Raw genomic sequence first — 22,004 nt, forward strand, 5'->3', positions numbered from 1 at the left:
ACAACTAATAGTTTCCTCACTTATAGTAAGGTAGATCTCTGTCCACGCCCTGGTTCGTGTGAAGACACGGCGACAGTTTTAAACTGGTCGTTGTTTTTAACTAGAAGTTAACAAGCACATTATTAATGCTTAAAGGGTTTTACCATTATACTGATTCGAAACATAGAAATAATTAATATTTACGTGTTTACCCACTACAAAAACAAATATCCACAACTTGTTTTAATATTATATAACATGTTATTTCATTTTTTAGAAAAGCGTTAGTATATTTTTCCGGTTTCTTTCACCCTCGAATAGGAGCTAAACTGGACGCTTCACCCTTTAGAGATGGCGGCGATGGCGTGTAAGCAGTAGCAGTCCTCTTTCTGTGCACACAGTTGTCCGAGCTCCAGTGACAGGTTCTGGAAGGTGCGGCAGAGCTCAAGCGCGAACTTGTCAGAGTTCCATTCCAAAGGCTGGACGTGTAGGCAGACCTTAAAAGGTTGAGCATGGGTTCTCCAATGGTGAGTACAGATCCCTTTCTCGCTCCTATCCTCAACCTGTAACTTTTAAGTAGCTGAAGTAATAGGGTCAACTTAGACATAGCATAACTCTCAACCATTTATGCTACAAAGGCGGGTGAAAACACCCGATTTTGTTTTTGGCGGGTGAGACGCCCATTGGAATGAATGGGCGTGCAGGAGCTTTGCGGGTGAGTCAGCTGTTTACAAGGCGGGTGTCGCCTGCCAAAAGCGTGTGAGTTGGGAGCCATGCAACTATGACCGGCCCCCTGAGGACGAGCTAAATTTGTACATACAGCTCTACCGAGGGTCCTGTGAAATGAAGTTCTGTTCAGGACTAGCTTTGAATGGAATTCGAGCCTCCGGTCTTGAAGGAGAATTCTAATTGACTATCGGAACATTTACTTAATCGATTTTTAAACTATAGTTCAATCTGCCTTAACCCGCTATCCCGCAACCGCTCCACCACCGAGCAGTGTAATGATTTTTATTGTCACTTTTTTCTAATGTATTAATCCTATTATGCCTCTGATTGAAAACATTACTCTTGCAGAGTTATTTCCTTGATTTACATTTTGTGAGAGCTTTTGGACACTGCCCCGGTGTCATGTAGCATAAATTGACTTTGATTTGATTTACACTAATTAAAATAAGTTTCCTGTATATGTAATTACACCCTTTACAACCAAATCCAAAACGTTGGGGACAACTATGTACACGTTTCGGTTGCAAAGTAACATCTCTATACATTGGCTGGTCTGGCCAACGTTCGGAACTAGCTATACTTTTGGAAGAAGACCGTTTTAAAATAAGGGGAAGACTATGCATTCTTTGTATTCAATCATTTGGATTCTCCCTCTAGAAGTAGGTGGTAAATGGATCATTGTCCCCGCTGAAATCTTTGTTCAAAGATGTGAATTCATTTACAGCGATGACAATGCATTCCAAACTTCTGAGCTTGTTACATTGGGTACCATTAAGTTGGCTAAAGGGGAATGTTGTTTGCAGCAGCTTGCAAGAAACGGAGGTAGACTCTACATACAAAGAGTTACCATGAGTATTCATTCTCGTGCAGCCGGCTCAATCAATTGGAGAGTCTCTTTACTTTTTTCCTTCCTTCCACCCCCAATTACATCGCCTGGAAATAACGACTTTCATTGACCTTCTTGTTCCTGCAGCGCTACCTTGCCCTGACTCTCTGCCATGAAAAGAGGCTTTATGCAGTCGCTCTTTTATTATTTCCACGGTAGCTAGATTTCATTTGACATATTGCACTTCAATTAAAGGGCATCTCCCTGTTAACTGTGTCCATGAAAGGCATTTAATGTAATCGTTTGCACCTCTGATATTATACTGGGTTTGTGAATAGTGATAATGCACCGGGGTGGCGGGCTGGAAATGCTGCTTCCGCCCTTGGAAATGACCCTTGCGTCGCTTGGTCCATTATCTTGGGCTGAGGGACAGTTACCAGTTGGTACACCCTGCCTGCCAGGTGATTGGTCCCATAATGATGGATTGCTAATGACTGAAAGATACAAATGACCTGGTGTCCTGAGATCTTAAGCTAATCCTGACTATCCCATGACATTCTACAGATCGTCCGTTTGGCTGAAAATGCGAGCGCCGATTGATATTAGCATAGAACAAAACAAGTTGGCAGCAGTTGGGAGTTGGACAACATTGTCATAACAATACTTAGATTTATTTTCTTGTTTAGATTTTAAATGTCAAAATGATGTAGGTAAATCTGCCCCTGAAAGCGAGCCCTGCTAATTAAACATACATTCATAACTGCTCCATGCCAAGAAGTATAGTGTACTCCTTAACCTTGCTGTCACTGTCTGACAGTCAGCAATACCTTCCCTGCAGAAGCAACAGGGCAGATTCAAATGTCGCATGTACATTCATGAACCCAGCTGCTGGAACTAATGCGATTCAAAATACTAACATTATATGCCCCCAGATAGCCCGGTGGTGACAGTTGACTAATAAGAACAAGCCATGTCTGGTTTTACCATGTTGGCTATACGGATCAGACCATTATACTGCCACAAGCAATTTATGTTATTTTAGTATCAGTGAGGTGCAGTGACTGATTCATGAAAGGGCCTGATGTTATTTTAGTTTGACTGCACTAAGCTCCCGCAAAGCAACCATGTGAGACCCACCAAGGGCACCCTGTCTTTCGTCCCCTTGCGAAGGCTCGTCCCCTTTTCTTGGGCCATTTAGCTGAGAAACAGAGCTTCAAAGACAGTCCTATCATTACAATGGCCACTTCCCATCAGTGTCTGGATTACTGGAGTTATTATTTTTATAGAGAAAGGGGGTGGAGTCAAGAGTAGCCCAAAAGAGAACTTCTGTCCACAGAGGGATTCCATCAGCTTAGAATTTGCTAGGGCTCCCAAATGTCCTATCCTCTCTCCACTTCCTGGGCAAAGCACCCTGGATATGACACCAAAAGGCAAAGGGCATTGCAGCATGGATTGGCCCCTTAACGACAGGCTTACACTGGACGAATGCACTGTGGCATTTTGCCTATATAAAGCGGTGGAAGGTGCTCCCCTTTTTTAAATCTTTGGACACTGCCTGAAGAAGGATTCAGTGGAGTCTGATTGGGAGGATAGTCTACTCCAAACTTCAAAATGCTCTGCCAGAGAGGTGAAGACCCAGAACTGTAAGTTCTTCTCTCTAACAAGTCCAAGGTCATTTTTTGGATGACCAGATGGCTGGCAAAGGCCTACTACAACTGAAACAGTGGACACCAGAGGTGCACACTACAGATCTTCCTTGTTGAGAAGGGCAGACGAAAGGGCTTCCCTTATCCCTGAGGTTCTACAATGGGTTTTGAAGTTCCGAATCAACAGAGGAAGTGACTCTTGACTCTCCCCGCATCTCTGAACTTCCCCAATGCTAGTTTGGCCACTTGCAACATCGCCCAAGCTGCTGCAAGGGAACATCCAGAGTCCTCTTTGACCTTGTAGCTCGACTGCACACACATCAAAAGCTGGCAAATCATTCCTTTACAAATTATTACAGAGTTGACTATGCACAGCTAATGGGAGGTTACCAGCTGACACTCCAGGCCAATTTACATTCAGAAATACTATATATATATCGATTTTGACAATGATTTGCGCAATCTACATGACCTGTGTATTGTCTAACGTCCTGAGAGTGACCATGACCCATTCGTTTTATCTGTTAAATTTAGAAGTAAGATCTCAATTGATGTCGTAGAAAATCTAAGACAATAAACCAAACCTTGAGGAACCCATTAAAATAGGCTCTTGTGGACAAGGAAAGAATCTCTGGTAAATTAATCTGTGCATGCTTAAACCACATAGAAATGTGCCTTACCAGCATAGATGCAGATTTGGCGCTATTGCTAGCCTAATGGAAAAAGCAAGGCTGCAACTAACCAATGTCTCCAGACCCAATCGTCCTACAAATAATTACCCTAATTGGTACACACAGGATTGTGAAATAATGAAATCTTGCCTACTAAAAATTATACAAGATCCTAATGGAGACAAAGTGTGGCCAAGGCGAGACTGCTTTACTATCTGCAAACGCAAGGCCTGGCAAAACCTGGAAGTAGTTGCAAAAAACAAAAGTGAATTCTGGAAGGGCGTTGGGTGCATCCTCCAGTGCTTTCAATATATCACCATTGGCTGAAGCGTGGGTCAATCATTCCATAGAACTAAATAATCCTCCAGTCCAACCCCAAAACTTTGTATTAGCAGACACAATACATTGTGAATTAGTGTCATCTAATCCTTTGTTGGGGCAACTTCAGATCAAAGAATTCGGGAGCGCTTTGATCTCTACCATAGGGAATGCTCCTGGTCCCGATCTCATTGCATTGGACATTTTAAGTACTATCATTTATTTTGGGTGCCCGTATTCACAAAGATCTTTAATGCAATAATTGCTATTAACATAATGCCAGCCAGCCGGAAGGAGTCCATCATATTAGCATTCTTCAAGAAGGTTTACAGATTGAACCCAAGACTTTACCGGCCCATTTCATTAATTGATTCCACAGCCAAATGGCTGGATAGGATGGTTTATGATTCTTAACTGATGGTGCCCAACCCAACAATATCCTTTCTGAAGAACATTATGTATTCGAGTCTGCGTGTGAGGTGTGTTCTGTTAAGCCTAAGGGCTGTCTACCCATACTTCCTGTGCTGAGCCGACACACGGATGCAAATGGCCTTAATATGAGTGCACTCTGTTCTTGTGATGACAGATCTCGGGGTGATCGCAACCATTTTCTATTCTTCTGTTTTCTATTTTTCTATTCCTCTAGTCGATGGTAAGAAATATCTGTGCTTTGTGCTGGACAACCAAGCTGCCTATGCTGTCTATTCTTTTATCGAAGGAAGATCATTGGAAGATGACTGTTGTTAGATTAACTTCTATTTCATTTTTTTATTTTTCTCTGTAGACTAGTTTAAACATATATTGCAGTAATTTTATTTTGATGGTTTTGGCCTTCAAAATAAACATATTACTTCATAAAGGACAGGAACCTCATGGGATTGACCCACCCCCTTTATAAACAAGGAGTTGGAGGTATTGGAACCTTGAAACTAATGCAGTATTGATTCAACATAATGGGCTAACTCGCCACAAATGAAGCTTAAGTGGGGCCAGAATCAGTCTGGTCCATATGGATAGAAAACTATTACAGCTTTAAATGCACGCGTATACCCATATGGGACAAATTGGACCTGAACAAGCAACTTTAGAAGTGAATTTAGTGCAGAGACGATAGATAATTGTCAGGAAGTTGGAGCCCTATTTGGATGAGCTTGCAGTATAAGCACGTAATAGGGATGTCAACTGAAAGAAGTTGCCTTGAGGACGACCAAAGATCGAAACGCGTGTAGGCTGTGATTGATACGAATATTAAAAAAGATTGCTCACCGATAGTGTTGGCGATACAATTCATTAAGAAGACAGTCAAGGGCATCAAATATTAACTGTCATAGCACCGTTTGTCAGCATTGCTCCCAATTTGTATATATCATAAAGGGCATATCGAGTTAAAGTCACATTAAGTCCTAAAACCCAAATGGACATCAAACGAGGACCCTCCTGGAATCTTTGTCGATGAGGAGGGTGAAGGAGTCAGGATCCTAGGACCCCACCCGTCAAGTTCATGACAAGACGAAAGGCCAGAAAACACGGCAACCACCCATTCGATTTCAGACGGATCCTAAATGCACCAATGATCGACAAATGGACTGAGAGGTACCCTTAGTCAGCCATACAGGCCAGGTGCGGTACAAATCTATCCATGTGAGTAAAGAGCCGAATATTATGGACAGATGCCTACATGGACAGCTTTGACTGAGCTCAGTGAAGCCATGCTGCTGACGTCACTAGAGACACCACGACATTGCAGCATTAGACATGAAGTACACAGACAATCCGCACTGCGTGGCACAAAAACGCACTTGAATACATGAACATGAGCATACAGTTCTATAGTTTAGAGAACAGATGCATATACATACTGTCATTGCTTTTATTTCTGCCATTAGCCAAATGCAGTAACGCAGAAAACCGCAAGGCACGAGAGATCCTAAGCAAGCTTACTGATGCTTAAAGTCAACAGTCACGTGGACATACAGGAGAGCATATGGAACCTGATCAAACCACATAGAGATAACCTATGGGGAATGTAGTATAGCATGGACCGCATAGAAACCACAATATAAGGTTTAGGAAAATTACAGCAGGCCTCAAACCATTGAGCAGGAGACGACCTGAGCCGATTCTTGCTGGACAGAGTAAGACAAGGCCCACAGCCAAGGACAAGTGATATGGAGACATTCCAATCCTCAGACGACAAATGGACCAGCTGCAGAGAAATTTAAGTCATTCAGAGCTGCCGAGCGCAATTTTGTGGTCTTCAGACACCCGATGCAGCTGAAGCAGACACTGGACAGTGATCGGTTGTGAGAAAGGGGCACCAATCCCATGCAGCCATACGCAGGCTATAACAAGTATGCAATAAGTGTTGCGACGAGTGGGACATGGTCTCATAGGCAAAGGTGGTGCACACAAGTTACATTACAGACACATAATTGTTCATATCACTTTCAGAAGGTGCACAGTGAGCTGAGAACCGTTTCAGCTGTAGCCAATCAGTTCAGCACTCTAGCTGTGGGTAGCAATGGGCAAGAACCAATGATAGGGCCACTACTCTGCAACAATGTAGTATGTTAGATTTTGGGGAAGGGACAGGCCAGCCACCTGACATGTAAGAGCCAGTAGAACAACAAGCATATGTACCCATATAGGTTTTTATTCTCCTGACGGCCAAACCCACGCAGCGATAGGTTTTTGGAGTAAGGCCAAGTGATGACAGAGCAATGACCAGTTTCCTAGACAAAACTGGCCTGCGTGCCCTTTACTTTGTGAAATGCCTGAATTTTTTTTGAGTTTTTGTATCTGTTCCTTTTAGTTTTGGCTGTAATGAACTGCAGTTTGAACTTGCCGTTGACTGAGTCCTCTGTGTATACTGGAGAGGTAGTTGGGCTCTCCAAGTCTGCTGACTTCCAGCATCGCTGTGGCATACCTGGGAGTCTGTCGCAACAAGGGTATGTGTCAAGCGAGGTGCAATTGTTGCTTTCCACTGAATAGTCCTTGTTATGCAGTACTTTCTATGAGCCCTTTTTTGTTGCCATTCAGAGGCCTGCAGAGTACTCCTCTGAATCTGCTTTTCTATAGCTCCTGGAGACAGACTGGATCATTGCATTGAGACATGAGCACTGAATTGGGATGCATCTTTGTGACCTTGGGCAAACTCTTCATATTCAGAGCTTTTGTGTAGTCTATAAAAAGCAAAATCATTTAGTCACCAATGGCAAGACTTATGGTTCTGCATATCTATTTTACGGACCAGTAAATAGTCAATCATCAATGTAAATTCGGCAGGACATTAAGATGGTAGTAAATCCTAAAGTAATGTTTCTCTTTTTGCTGGGGGTGCTTTCTGCCCTCCTTTAATTACCTATGTTGGGAGATGTGCAAATAAATGTGAGGTAGATGTTTACCTTCTAGCCTTTATTTTAATTGTAGAGCATGGACCAACCCTTTTTTGTGGACATGAAAAATACATAGTTTGAGCATCTTTTTTGTTTGCCGAAATTTAAATGAAAATTTGCAAGCAGCATGAGTTCTGTTATAATTTTTTTTTTTAATAAAAGAAAAATTGGTTGAACAATGCCTCACTACAACCAAAAAGTGATGTATGAAAAGCTTAATCATAACCACTGGCTTTGCTTGGCTCAAATAGACATAGCAGAAGGTGCCCGGCCATAGTCAAGACCAAACTCCTCGGCCACATCACCTCTGCGCAGGAACACCAACTCCCGAAATGTTTCGGCTTTTTCCCCTCATCAGTGAGGTTAGGGACAAGTAGGATTTGCATATGGGTTTTCCTCTGGGCACAGCAGTCTGAAAAACAGTTGTTAGGAGGGAAGCACAGAGCAATGCACGTAGATGCACAAGTCCAACTATGTGGAATGGGTATTTTCCAGATTTGGCATTGAAGACAGCTATGCCTAGAGTCCCAAGCCCTGCTTCACCAATGATGCAGAAACGTTTTGGGGGTTGCTTGTGGACCCGTGCAGTTGGGATGTGGCCCAATCCTGAATTTGTTTTTGTGTGTGTTATGCCCTGGAACGCTGAAATACAAATGTCTGGAGGATTGCCCATAGCAATGACGGAAGCCGTGATTTCCACCCATTTCTCTTCAGTGTTCCATGGGCTAAATGATTACTTGGAAAGCTGCAAATTATTTGTGAATGCTGCCTGTGTCAGTGCGGAGAAAATGCAGCAAGCGAGTCATTCAGGAAATGTATGTCGGGCAATCATCTGACGGCACCACTGGCTTGGACAGTTACCCAAAATCGCACATGGTGATCAATGGCTGGAAGGAGGACCTGGGGCTTTCTGTTTACTCCTCGTGTAGTATATTTGGAGTGGAAGTAAATGTTGTTTCAAACATTTCTAATTCACTAAGCGAAGCATCTGCACATGCATTAGTGTACGTGCGTTTTGGTTATGTTTGAGGGATTACCTGTATTCACAGGTGGAGGGGAGTGACCTAAGAACCTGGCCAGTAGCATGGAATTGTGCACTTTGATTTATGAATGCATTATGAACCTACCATGTATTCATATTTTAGTAATCTAGTAAACTACATTTTTTGCCTTTAAAAACAAAAAAAAAGCAAACCAAACAGCCCCCTATTAATTTTTAGTGTTTCTTGTATGAAGCCTCCGTTTGATCTTGGCCCTGCAGATAACTTTGGAAATCTGTCAAACTCCTCTTTACATAAAATATGATGCAAAACTGAATGCCCGGATGTTGAGATCTGTGCTGGGAAGGCTAGATTGTAATTTAATAACTGAATCTTTTCTATCTGTGTTCCTGTGACGTAGGTTTCCGCAACTTGGGACGTGCATGATTTGTTGAGTTATTTGCCTAATAGTTGGTGTTTGCATTAACATAACTCGTGCAGAATCCAGGCCATGCATTCCATAGTTCTTCTAAAATAGTCTCCAAGCTTGAACGCTGTTCATTACCCCAAATCTGTAACAGGGTGTTGCAGTGGAGAATTAGCAGGAGCCCTTTAAGAGTGACGGACCACAAATCAGGGGAGAAAAAGCAGGAGAAGGGAAGGGCTGCGGATAGAAAGGGGAGAATTGCAACAGTGAATAAAGAAGCAAGACGTGATCCCACTGGCTCATGTGTTATCTGTACCAGGGTCGAGAGGGGCCTAACAACTGGCGATGAGGCGTCACGACCTACGCTGCGTTTCACCGCAAGACCGCTGCTGGTGTCGGAGCACAAGCACGGTGTGGACCAGAAGGGGAACAGGGTTGCCAGGCAGCAGGAAGCGTAGCACTTGCGGAGGAAACCGGACTAAAGTTGAAGCTGTTGCAGAGGGCCTGTGGATCCGGCCAGTGTGCGAGGAGGGACACACCACTGACCAGGGTGAGCCATCGAAGGAGGGCTGGCCTGTGCGTGGGTGCAGTCAACCACTGCACCACGGGAGGAGACACTCACCAGCACAGGTGGGCAAGAGAAGCATGTGAAAGACCGTGGTAAGGAGGCCCGCCCTTAGGGAGGCTCAAGGAGGGAGAACGGAGAAGGGGGAGGAGGGAGACACTACACTGCCCACCACATGGCGAACAGTAGCTGAGACCGCGTAGTACACAGGGCCTTGCATCAACAACAACAAAGAGAGAAGGGACATAAATAATAAGACAAGAGGGGGAAAGAAGGCAACAAACGGAAAGCGACCCCCCCCCCCAACAAAAGAGGCTAAAGTGCCACCAACCCAGTACTTACCAGTACTTGACCCGCACAAGTCGCCTCTCGGGCTGGTTCATGTCCCGCGAGAACCCTACGAGCCACTCCTCTCCCCCACCTCCTTCCTGAATGACAAGACTACAGCCGCTTCCCTGATTCGATCACCAATTGCATGCAATGCAGTCACCCCTAAGCCCCTCCTCCCCGACCACCAAACTGCACGGAAACAGGCATCACAGCTGAACCTCGACCAGCCGCGCATTACCTGGGTGCCTGAACCTACACCCTCGGTCGCCTACAATCAAATCGAACTAGCGGAACACAATCCTCAAAAAATCACTTATTTCTTCATTTTGCGATGGCCACGGTCACCCCTGCATTCGCTCTGAAGGAGCCCCCCACAATGCCCCCCTCGCGCCGTGACCCATGCTATCCTAACGCTGCCACTGAACATGGCGATCACATCGCTAATTCCATCTCAAAAATCAATGCCAATCCAATTGTGCCCCTCACCATGCGTCCCGACTCACCTGATACCATTGTTGGTGCTGGATCCTGCCATTGCACATTAAATGCACCATCGGATGTAGCTTCTACTAAGCGCTCCTAAACCTGTGACTGTAAAATCCTGTGCCTATGCGGCAAATATCTCCATTACCACCCTGAATGAGCCCTTCACCAGGCATCCTGCCACATATGCCGAGCCGAATGCAGCTCTGAATGAGCACTTTGACCTTTTTACCCCAATCACTGTCAAACATTGTGGCTGCATGGTAAATGCTAGCCAGAATGCCGCCATCAATGAGCCTTTCACTATGTGTCCTGCTACAAATGTTGCTCCGAATGAGCGCCATGACTCTATTGAGCTCAATGACTGTATTAAGCAATGCGCCTATACAATAAATGCTACTCGGAATGCCTCAAGAAATGAGCCCCTCTTCATGTGCCCTGCTGAAAGCACTCAGCCGAATGTTGCTCCGAATGAGCGTTCTGACTCTACTGACCCCTATAAACTGTGATATCATAGTGTACCCATACGGCAAATACTTATCTGAATGCCCCCATGAACGAGCCCCTCGCCACGTGTCCTGCTACATATGCTGCTCCAAATGAGTGCTTTGACTTTTTTTTACCCCAACGACTGTGTTGACCATTGCGCACACACTGTAAATACTACTCTGAATGCCTCCACGGATTCCCGTGTTCCCAATGAGACGCAGAACCATGTGCTCATGTCACAAACTCCTCCACGAATACTGCATCAAATGAGCCCCCCCATCTGCCTTAAACGCCTTGAACCCCAAAGCCCTTATGACAATATAGAAATCCAGCTGAGTCTGAGAAGCTTGCTGCCATCCCCAATGACCCCTTGTCCCGCTTGTACCCACCTGTTTACTAAACCAACTTCACAAGAGCACTTCCCATCATACCAATGCTTGCTCTGGGATCAATTCAGACAATCCCAATACCATCTTGCCCAACCCCATTGACGGCCCCAACCCTCTTTAAGGGCAAACTTATCAATGCCAGATCGCTAGCAGCACACGCCTTAGACATACACAACCTCATTACCTCCAACCAACTTGACATGCTCGCAGTCACAGAAACTTGGCTGCACTCAGTAGCTGGACTCTCCTTATCCTTAGCTGTCCCTGAGGGGTACACAATTTACAGAAAAGATAGGCCTCTAGCTAAAGGAGGCGGGGTAGCCTTGATTGCTAAATCCAATCGGAGAACCACCAATCCAATCCTTCCCATCAAGTGAACTACTCTCACTCAAATTGTCAATACCTAACGCAGCCTCACTCATCATTCACATCATATACAGACCCACCAGGCCCACACCATTCCTTCGAAGAGGACACAGCCCTCCTCCTATCCAACAACACCAAGACCACCTCCAGAATTATCATCCTAGGTGATTTTAACTTATGCCTCCACGATGGCGCTGAAAACTATGCCACGACCATACATAACACAATTGCCTCCCTAGGCCTCACCCAGCGCATTGACTTTGCCACTCAAGATAAAGGCTGAACCCTAGATTGGCTTGCTGATTTGAAAGGTTCGACCAGTATCTTGGTGGACTCCCCCTGCCCTTGGTCCGACCACCACATCATTATCTTTACCTTCCATAAGAAACAAACCATGACTAAATCTGCACTTCAACTTGCCCCTGCATCACTTGCTTTAAACACATGCAATATTAAACGCACAAACTTGCTCCCCTTACTTCCCCCCATTACAGATTGCACACACACTATTGCTAGTCCATCTTCCACGGTCGATCTATATAACACCACCCTCCTACAGGCCCTTGACGAGATGGCACAGATGAGACTCTGCAAACCTAAACCAACAGCCCACCTCAATTCCTGGTATACACCCAACCTCAAACTTGGATCCATTGAATGCGCCTATGAGTCCACCTGGAAAGTCTTTCCCACCAAAGTCAACAGAGAACTCTTCCTAGCCTCTGCCAAAAAATATAAGCAAGCAGTACTTGATGCGAAGAGCCTCGCGTACAACGAGCGAATCTCCAACGCTGAATCAGGGAGCAAAGAACTCTTCACTATCCTACAGGGACGCGAGTCTCCAGTCAGTGCACCAGAAACCTGCCACAAAGACAAAACCTGGTGTAATACGTCCAAAAAGCATTGCCAGACAAAATAACCCTGCTCCAGACTAAAATCGATAAGAAAAAAGACAAGGTACCCGCCACCGATACCCCCACTGGCACCCTCAAAATCGACAAACACAACCCACATTTTGAATTCAGGCCTGTCACCACTACAGAGGTTACCAAGATCATCTCTAGCAAAGGCAATATCTGCCCCGTCCATAAAAGATTGTGTCATGGAGCTTGCCACATTTATCGCCTCCCTCATCAACAACTCCTTCGCACAAAGTAGCGTTCCTAACAACCTAAAAGATGCCTGGGTGTTCCCATTTCTAAATATCCAATCACTTGACCCTAACATCCCAACCAAATACTGCCCCATACCATTCCTTCTGAAAATCCTCGACGGAGCCGCCTACCTCCAAATACAAGAACATCTGGAAACAATCTCCTGGTCCTACGCCAATCGGGTTTCTAACCTAGGCATTGCACAGAAACGGCGCTCCTTGACCTCAAAAACCAAATGGACACTCATCGACAATGGAAAGCTAGCCATCTGACTTGTCTTCAACCTCTCTGCAGCCTTTGACCTAGTGAACCATGAAATCCTTTGCCGCCATTTATCTAGTGCTGCCCACTTCTCCCCAAAAGCCATAACATGGATAGTATCTTTCCTCTCAGATCGAACAATGAGTTTTCTCTAACACCGCAAATGCCCTCCATTCCCCAGTTCACTGTGGCGTGCCACAAGGGTCATGTGTCACCTATATTATACATTATATTAACTAAGCCCCTGTTCGATCACTTAGATGAACATAGTGTCCTACACCAACTATGTGGATGACGCACAGATCCTCGTGCACCTCACAAGCAACTACAAAAAAGACTCCATCACTCAACATCTATCAGATCATCCAAACTCTGATGGCTCCACTGTCATGACCCTTGCCCCTGGCCCTCACTGGCAAGTCAGCCTTCCAGTTAGGGCCAGGTCAAAGGCCTTAAAACCTCATCCAAGACTCTCTTGGAGTCAGTCCTGGCGCCTTTGGCGCCAGGGTCATAACCATCATGAAGACCAACATTAGAATGGGACAATTTACTTGGGACTATTTAACTGGGGGGGGGGATTCAGCCAACATGGAGGCACACGCATAGCTCAGTTGCAAGGAACTGAGCTATGTGGTCTAGTCTTTTGGGTGTGGCAGGCCTGGGACTATTTTACCTGGACTACTTTACCTGAGACTATTTTAAACCGCACCCAAACGGCAGAATATGCTTTGCGTTATTCTGCTGTGGGCAGCGTAACACTCGCCGTGTCCAGTTCTTTGATGCCAGCTTACCTGAAACCTGCAGAGAGAGAAAGAACACTACGAAACCTACCTGGAACAGTATCCTGTCTTCAATCCATCGCTGACTTCAGTTCCATTCACCTGAAGGTACGAACTCCATCCGGCACCGCATGCATCCTGGAATACCATAACCTGGAAAGAGGAGAAAGAAAGACCGCTTTAGTAAGCTTCATGTTTCCTCCAGAATGAAGAAAGCCACACAATTCTTACCTGGTTAGTCGTCATCTGGTCAATATCATTGCTGGAACGTTACGGCGCTCGGCGAGGAACGTCGCAACCTGCAAGGAGAGAAAAGACACGTTAGCAATATAAAAGGCGAAACAGCGCCACGCATCGCACATTAGTCACCAGCATCGCGCACACTGCGCTTTCGCCTACCGGCCCATGCTCCTCTTCAAACTGCATGACAACACCAAAATACCTTTCCATACCTAAAAGGAAAGAAGCAAGACATTATTATTCGAACTAAGAGGAACATAAGAACTGCAGATAAAGACTAAAGCAGCAAACCTACGGAGTCGCAGCAGGCCTGGATTCCCACAGGGGAGCTTGCACCAGTGAAGTTACTTGGCCGCTGCTCGCCCCCCTCCCACATCTACGCGCCCCTGCCACGAGGAGCAGGACGGAGAATCCACCTTTTACAATATTAAGGTGAGGAGAAGGCCCAAGGGGGGAGGAAGGATTTGAGGCCAAGGGAGGTGGGAAAACATAAAGACAATCTGGTATTTAATCCAGCTCTCCTATATTGCAGACCCATCTTTAACCAGAGGCCTTACCAAGGGACCGGTAGAGGGTTCGAGAGTGCAAATCATCCAACCTGGGCTGGGTGGTGTCCCCGTGGATATCAGGTGAGCGTAACATCCACATGAATTGTCTAAATGACAAAAAAATGAACTGTTACTAGTAGCACCCAGACATGCCTCAAAAACTTGACCCAAAATACAAAAGCTTCACTAGAGACGGTAATACGGCTCGAAGGAGGTGGAAACCTTGGGAGTGTACCTCGACTCATCTCCATCGCTCACTAGACAAGTCAACGCCATTACCTCATATGCAGCATATACAGCAAAGCTTATCGATGCATGCACACCCTACCTCTCAGCTGACATGACATCTACATGACACTAGCAAGAGCCCTCATTTTGTCCAAACTGGACTATTGAAACGTTCTCTCGCTGGTGCCTCAATAAGCAACATCAACAAACTTCAGGTCACACCAAACCACGCCTTACGAGCCGCCTTAAATATTACGAAGAGAGAGCACATATCTGAAACGAGACGGCAAAGCACGTTGGCTACCTGTCCAGGACAGAATCGGATATAAAACAATGTTGATTACCCAAAAATGTCTTGCCAATACTGCACCAAAATACTTGCATCTTCCAAAACTACCAAACCTACACGTGCCTCGACTGCCCATCTCCTCACAGTGCCTACATTCAAGAAAGCTAAAGCTGGGGGCCGCAGTTTCCTGGTAGTAGTAGCGACACCCTCCCACTAGCCATCCGAGCTGACCCTTCTGCAGAAAGCTCAAATACTGGCTGCTAACACTCAATCGGTAACAGTCTCTCTCATATTCATTAGCACACTGCCTCTATGTGCCGCCTAGACACACTGCATATACTGTAAATCATGTACATACTGTATATTATAGTAACGATGTATAACTGTATTCTTATGTCACTACTGTGTACTTGTATATTCCATGCCTGTCCAGCACACAGATACCCACGGGTGCGCCGCTCTCTACAAATGCTAAATAAATCCAAGGAAAGGACAATAATAAAGCCGTGCACCACGCTTACCCAGATAAGGTTAACAAGCGACGTGCTAACACATGCACGAAGGCAGAGGATACTAGCGAACGCACCCACAATACAGTACCATTACAGGACTACCAACCCAGGAACACCACAGGTCATCATAGCGCAAGTGTAACAGAGGGTAGTCATCCGCACAACACAAACACCTTACACACGACCAACCTGTCACAGAGAACGGACCAGCTGCTAAAACAAGCCCAAAATCACGAGCGCTGATAACCCACCCACCCACAAAAATGTCAGAAGGAACACAAGCGGGAGCAGAGGCCCAGGCTGCTATGGAGGCGCAAGCCCAGCATCTAGAGCTACATTTTTACGGCACCCCAATCCATTCACGGTACAACAAGATCATGGCCAGGGTCAAGGATCAGAGGTGTAAAGAATGGATGGAGGAGTTTGAGGATTTCATGAGGGCCATAGGTGACCAGGATTCACTGCATTAAACGGACATCTTCGCTAACCTAGCCGGGAAAGAGATCAAAGGGATCCTAAAGACCATCCCAATGCAAAAGAGCCACGTACCCACGCCTCATTGCTGCTGTCATCAGGAAACTAGTAATCGTCCCCCAACAGCGACTATAAAGGGTACACATTCAACCAGTGCACACAGCTGTCACATGAAACGATGGGAGAAGTCATCCTCTGACTTCAAAAAAAGATTACACACTGTGATTTTGACAATTTTAATGACAAGGCCATCGGGCTCAGAATAATAATAGGATGCACGTCCTCGCAGTTCAGGAAACACTTGCTGGAGAAACCCCTTTGGCTGCCAGAAATAGTGGATCTAGCAAGAATATAAGAAAGAGTAGACGTGCAAGCGGCAGCCACGGAGAACCCAAAGAAAAGCAACACCATTGCAGCTCTGGCCACCGGACCCCAAGGATGCACCCGCTACCCTGGACCACCAGGCCGACAGGAAACACGAACCCCAAACAGATGAGCACCGGGGTAGAGGCAATGCTACAGGTGCAGATTTAAATTTCCACACAGGGGCCAATGCCCAGCCATGGGGCAGATGTGTATGAGGTATGGACAAGAAAACCACTTTCAAGCGATGTGCAAGGAAAAGGCCCCACTGCTTGCCGCATACACACCAACTCTATCGTCTGGTCCAACTAGGAGACATGACCAACTGAGAGGGCCTACTCCTCGATCATGCCAGGACAGGGTCGTTGTGAGAACATTCCAAGGTAGTAACGTCCCGTCATACCCCGCCCACCAAGCATTCATAAGGGCGATTGAAAACCTCAACATTGATCAGCCCATTGGATACTCCGAAGGATACAACTATGCACCTAACCCGCATACAAGCTATGCTCTGTACCCACCCAGGAATACGACCGCCAGCACCCTAGCCCTAATTGACATCTAGTATGACCCATCTGAAATTGTGCAAGGCCTACCCCCAGGGGCTCAGATCCTGAGAGCCATATCGCCATGAGAACTCGACATGGAGGATCTCCGATCCACTTTTCCAAAACTGTGCTAAGAGACACTGTTAGAACTCTCCACATTGACCCGACAGTTCACCCAGTGCCTCAGCACCCCCGTAGAATAGGTTTCCACCTACAGGCCCAAGTCTCACACGAACTGCAACTCCTCCTCGACAAATGATATCATCGAGAGAGTAAATGGCCCCACACATGGGTGTCCCCTCTAGTAGTTGTACCTAAGGCTGACTGCCGCCTGCGCGTGGACATGCAAATCCCAAACACCACGAGGGAGGGGGAGGGGGAGGTTGTGGGGAACGGGGAGACTGGCACCCCAACATTGAGGATCTGCTGGTGAGACGCAACCAGGCCACCCGTTTTTCTAAGCTATACTTGAACCAGGGGTACCACCAGCTAATCATTGACCCTGCCTCCAGAGCAATCGCCACCTTCACAATGCACGAGGGACTGTTCTGCTACAAGCGCCTCAACTTCGGGATGTCTTCTCCCGTAGAAATAAGAGACCATTCGCAGACTGATCTCCCCAGTGCTTAATGTCCTTTACTATAGCGTTGACATCCTGGTCTTTGGAATCATCCAGGAACAACACGACACAGCACTGAAAACTATGCAACATTCTTCACAAAGCCGCACCTGCCCTCAGCGGACCCAAATGTACCATCAACAAACAAAGCCTACTCTTCTTTGGGCACATCTTTTCGTATCCGGGCATCACGGCCCGGCCCAGACAAAATCGATGCCATTGTCCAGCTCAACGCCCCCAATGGGGTTGCTGAACTGCAATCCTTCCTAGGGATGGCTGCGTATGGTGCCCGCTACCTACCAAACTATACCACACTTGCGGACCCCCTCCGGACACTCCCCAAGAAAGACTCCTCATTCGAATGGGACATGCTATACCAAGTAGGATTCTGCACCATCAAAGAACTCGCCAACAACAGCCAACTTGCCTACTTCAACCCGGAATGTGATATGGAACTCACTGTGGATTCCAGCCCTGTCGACCTAGGGGCCATACTTGCCTAGATGTTCACGAAAGCGGCAAGAGTGAAATAGTGGCATACGCCAACAGGGTGTTATCACCCTTTGAACAAGCGTACCCCCAAGGAGAAAGGGAAAGTTTGGCAACAGTAAGGGCATGTGAAAAGTTCCATCAATGGCAGGAAATTGACCCTCATCACTGACCACCAGTCACTACTCTCCCGGTTTAGGAAAACCAAAATGCCCCTGTGCATCGAAAGATGGGGCATCAGACACCAGGACTATGATTACCAATTTGTCCACAAACCAGGTGGTGACGCCAACCCATTAGACTACCTATCCAGACACCCAGAAGGCAAGATAGAGGATTATGAAGAAAGGCAGAAGACTGCGTATCGTATCTATCGCTGAACACCCTCCCCCCTGCCATTACGTTGGAGATGTTTGCCGACAAAAGCAGGGCTGACCCCACAATCCAAGTGGCAAAAAGCCTCCCCAACGCCAACAAGTGGAAACACCTTGACACGGAACAGTTTGTGGATGGGTATGTGGATAAAAAATATTTGTACAGGATGGTGAAGATACAGAAGGAACTTGCCACAACCGAACAAGGGACACTGCTACGAGGCAACTGCCTAGTAGCCCTCGAGCCTGAGGAAAGCACTAGTAATCATAGCCCATGATGGTCACCGGGGGGCAGAGGGGGGTCAAACACCCCAAAAATATTGAGATCCAGTATGGTTCCCATACATGGGATACCATTGTGGAAGACACCTTGATGCACTGCATACCTTGCCAAAAGATAGTGGTGAAGAGCCCCCTGTGTCCACTCCAGATACTGTGTCCACTCTTCCTTACCGGAAGGACCATGGCAAAGAGTAGCCATGGATTTCTATGGCCCACTCGAAGGAGGGCACTTCCTTATGACAATAGACGAGTACTCGTGTTTCCCACTCATAAAACATGTACAATCCACAGCATTTCACCACGTTGTGGGAGTGATCGATGAGCTGTTCAGTGAATGGGGGATTCCCAACACAGTGAAGACCGAAACGGCCCACCATTACAAGGACAAGACTTTCATAGGTTTGTCACGCACCTAGGTTTCCACCACCAGAAAATCACAGCACTATGGCCACAAGCCAATGGCATGGTGGAACGATTTATGGCCACTGTCAAGCAAACCTGGCAGAAGATGACCACCAATGAAACGTTGCTACCCAAGCGATCTGTCAAATGCTAAGAAGCTACAGAAACACACCGCATGAGGCAACAGGACTGACGCCCCTGGAAATAATGATAAAATACAAGCCGCAGACTCGCCTTTCACAAGTAGAAGACTACACACCAGAGCAAGACACAGAAACTAGAGAGACGTGGAGAAGAAACCGAAGGCAACGGAGTGGGCAGGCCAAAAGAGGACACCGAAGGAACATCGGCTCCCAGTAGGCAAAATTGTGCTGGTAAGACCAAGACAGCAGAGGAAAACAGACCCAAGATGCAACTCGGCACCACTCCTGGTTACCGAGGTAAAGGGGCCGATGGTCACCGCGACAGGGGACGGAGGAGAAATAACTGAAAATGCCTTTCTTCCGCACGTTATACATGGAAGAGCCCGAACCAACAGAGGAAACGGCAACAGAGAGCAGAAGAAACCAGGGACCTGCTGCACACTGAAGAAGCAGGGGAAACCCGTGAATCACCAGGCCACCCACAACGGATCACACGGAAATCCCCAACGCCTCATTCAACAAATGTTAGGTCGGGGAGGTGTTGCAGTGAAGAATTTAGCAGGACCCCTTTAAGAGGGACGGACCACAAGTCGGGGAAGAAAGGCGGAAGGAAAGGGAGGGGCTCGGGAAAGGAAAGGGGAGAATTGTAACAGTGAATAAAGAAGCAGGACGTGATACCACTGGCTCCAGTGTTAGCTATACCAGGGTTGAGTGAGGGCCTAACGAAGTGGTCTTGTCTCGCCTATGAATTTCTAATGGATGTGATGGAAAGAACCCAAGTGAATTTTAAAAAATGCAAACGTTTCATTTGTGACTCCCCATTGAAGCTGACTTAGCCCTTTTGAAGCTGACTTAGTGCAGAGCATGCTGCTTTGAACCATCCCTAGTGTCCATATGTCTATTTCGGTGCTGCAGTCGTTTTGTATGTTGTCCATATGGGTTACTGTGATTTTTACTGCTGAAATAAAAGTGACGTACAATTACAACGTGCAATAAATATTGCAAGAAAAAATATTGACCTGCCTTTTACATTGCCCATTGTTAAAAAAACACCCCTCTCCTACTCCCTCCTTCCCAATTTTAACCTAAATGTGTTTTTTTTTTTTCTTTTTTCTTTTTTTATACCTTAAAACTCACCCCTATAGTTACACTTTCTTGCCTTTATTTCGATATTTTTTTCTGCTGGTCGTTATTTTTTACCCACTCTTAGTATTTTTTCCTCTTTGTAAGTTTAGTCATTATTTCCTGCAATATTATCACTGGATACTGTCCACATGTCTATTTTGGTGCTCAAGTAGTTATGTTTGGATATGTGTGCATGGGTTCTTGCCATTACTGTACAAATGAAATGCACTCGTCAGAATATGTACTAGTATGTGAGTGTTCTGCCTACACTTGGATGTTAAATAATGCTGAGCTATTGGTTAGAGAGACTTGTTGGGTCCGCCACAGTATGATCGCCCTATCGGTGCTAGTGATACCTTTTTGCGCGGTAGGGTTTTGCAGCTCCTTTGCCCGTTGGTCCTGTAGAATCTTCTGGTCACTTTGTCCTAGGGCCAATGTACATCCTTTGCTTTTTTGAGGAAACCTGACTCAACGAAGGCCATACTCCTCTTGGGCAACCCAAACAGCAAACGATAGCAGTCCAAAATAACGGAATTTCCAATCATAGGTCAATAAAATATATATCATTTAATTAAACAGACGATATACAATACCTAAATCGAAATAAATTATAACAATGGAAAATGTGTAGTACAAAATGTAAGTTTGAAATGCAATAAAAATCGTGACCCCCTCAAAACATTCTTTTTCCATGTGTTTAATACACATTGGGGGTTGAAAAAGCCTCCTGCCTACCGCCCCGCCCACATTTACTTTTCGGCCCACTATAGCCCTCATGTAAGGTACTTTCGGCCCTCTGCCAAAATTAGTTGTGCACCCCTGCCTTACATGGATGAGAATATTTGCATGCATTAGGGTCGTCCTTAAAAGCACTCTGACCTCGAACATTAACAATATACCAGCTTAACATTATTTCACAGGGCTACGCTAATTCAGTCTGATTCGTGCCCATCTCTGCCATTTTCATTCAGTCACTCGCATGTTTTCCTGTCTCCCTCCCTCTGCTATTGCCCTCTATTCTTCAGCTTCAACTCGTGTTTCAGATAAGATTTTGAGGCAGAGCTATTTTACTTACTAATTTTATTCAAGACAAGATATAATAGTAATTGCAGAACTGATATTTTTGCCATACTTCATAAAATAGGCCTTCCTATTTGGAAATGGAGAAATTCATTGTAGCAATTCCCGAAAACAAGCTTTTTACCATGAAGGCCGTCTTTGTATCAGGCAGCACTAGAGCTGATATCCTACTAATGCCTCTATTTTTAACACATCAGCTGAGTGCAGGTTCTAGAAAGGGTCAGTGAGATATTGGTTTCAATTTATTTTTCAGGTATGATTAATGAAAGTCATCAGTAGTTCACGAAATGTAATTCCGAAGAGAGAGATGCGGATAATAAACCAAACTTAAAACTGAATGAGACGGGCTCTATATTAGAGTGGAGGCAATTTTTACTTCGAGGAGAGGGCCTAAAAGGGATGCATGATCACAAAGAGGTAGATGACTGAGGTGGGAGGTGCACTGGATGATCGTTTATAGTCAATGAGAGAAAAAAGACGATTGAGAGGGGGGTGAAGAGT

The 22,004-nt window shown here is 45.9% G+C and overlaps 1 protein-coding gene across 1 annotated transcript in view; it reads left to right on the plus strand.

The window, feature by feature from the left end:
• The first annotated feature begins 299 nt into the window (after nt 1-299).
• The window catches only part of CYB5R1 (cytochrome b5 reductase 1), a 357,555-nt gene continuing 335,850 nt past the window's right edge, over nt 300-22,004 (plus strand). Inside the window, exon 1 of the mRNA XM_069633686.1 lies at nt 300-506. Within this exon, the coding sequence (XP_069489787.1) occupies nt 492-506 (15 nt within the window). The 5' untranslated portion in view covers nt 300-491. The remainder of the gene's footprint in view (nt 507-22,004) is intronic.

This window comes from Ambystoma mexicanum, chromosome 13, assembly GCF_040938575.1.
Source record: "Ambystoma mexicanum isolate Mex_15411 chromosome 13, UKY_AmexF1_1, whole genome shotgun sequence".
Taxonomy (NCBI): domain Eukaryota; kingdom Metazoa; phylum Chordata; class Amphibia; order Caudata; family Ambystomatidae; genus Ambystoma; species Ambystoma mexicanum.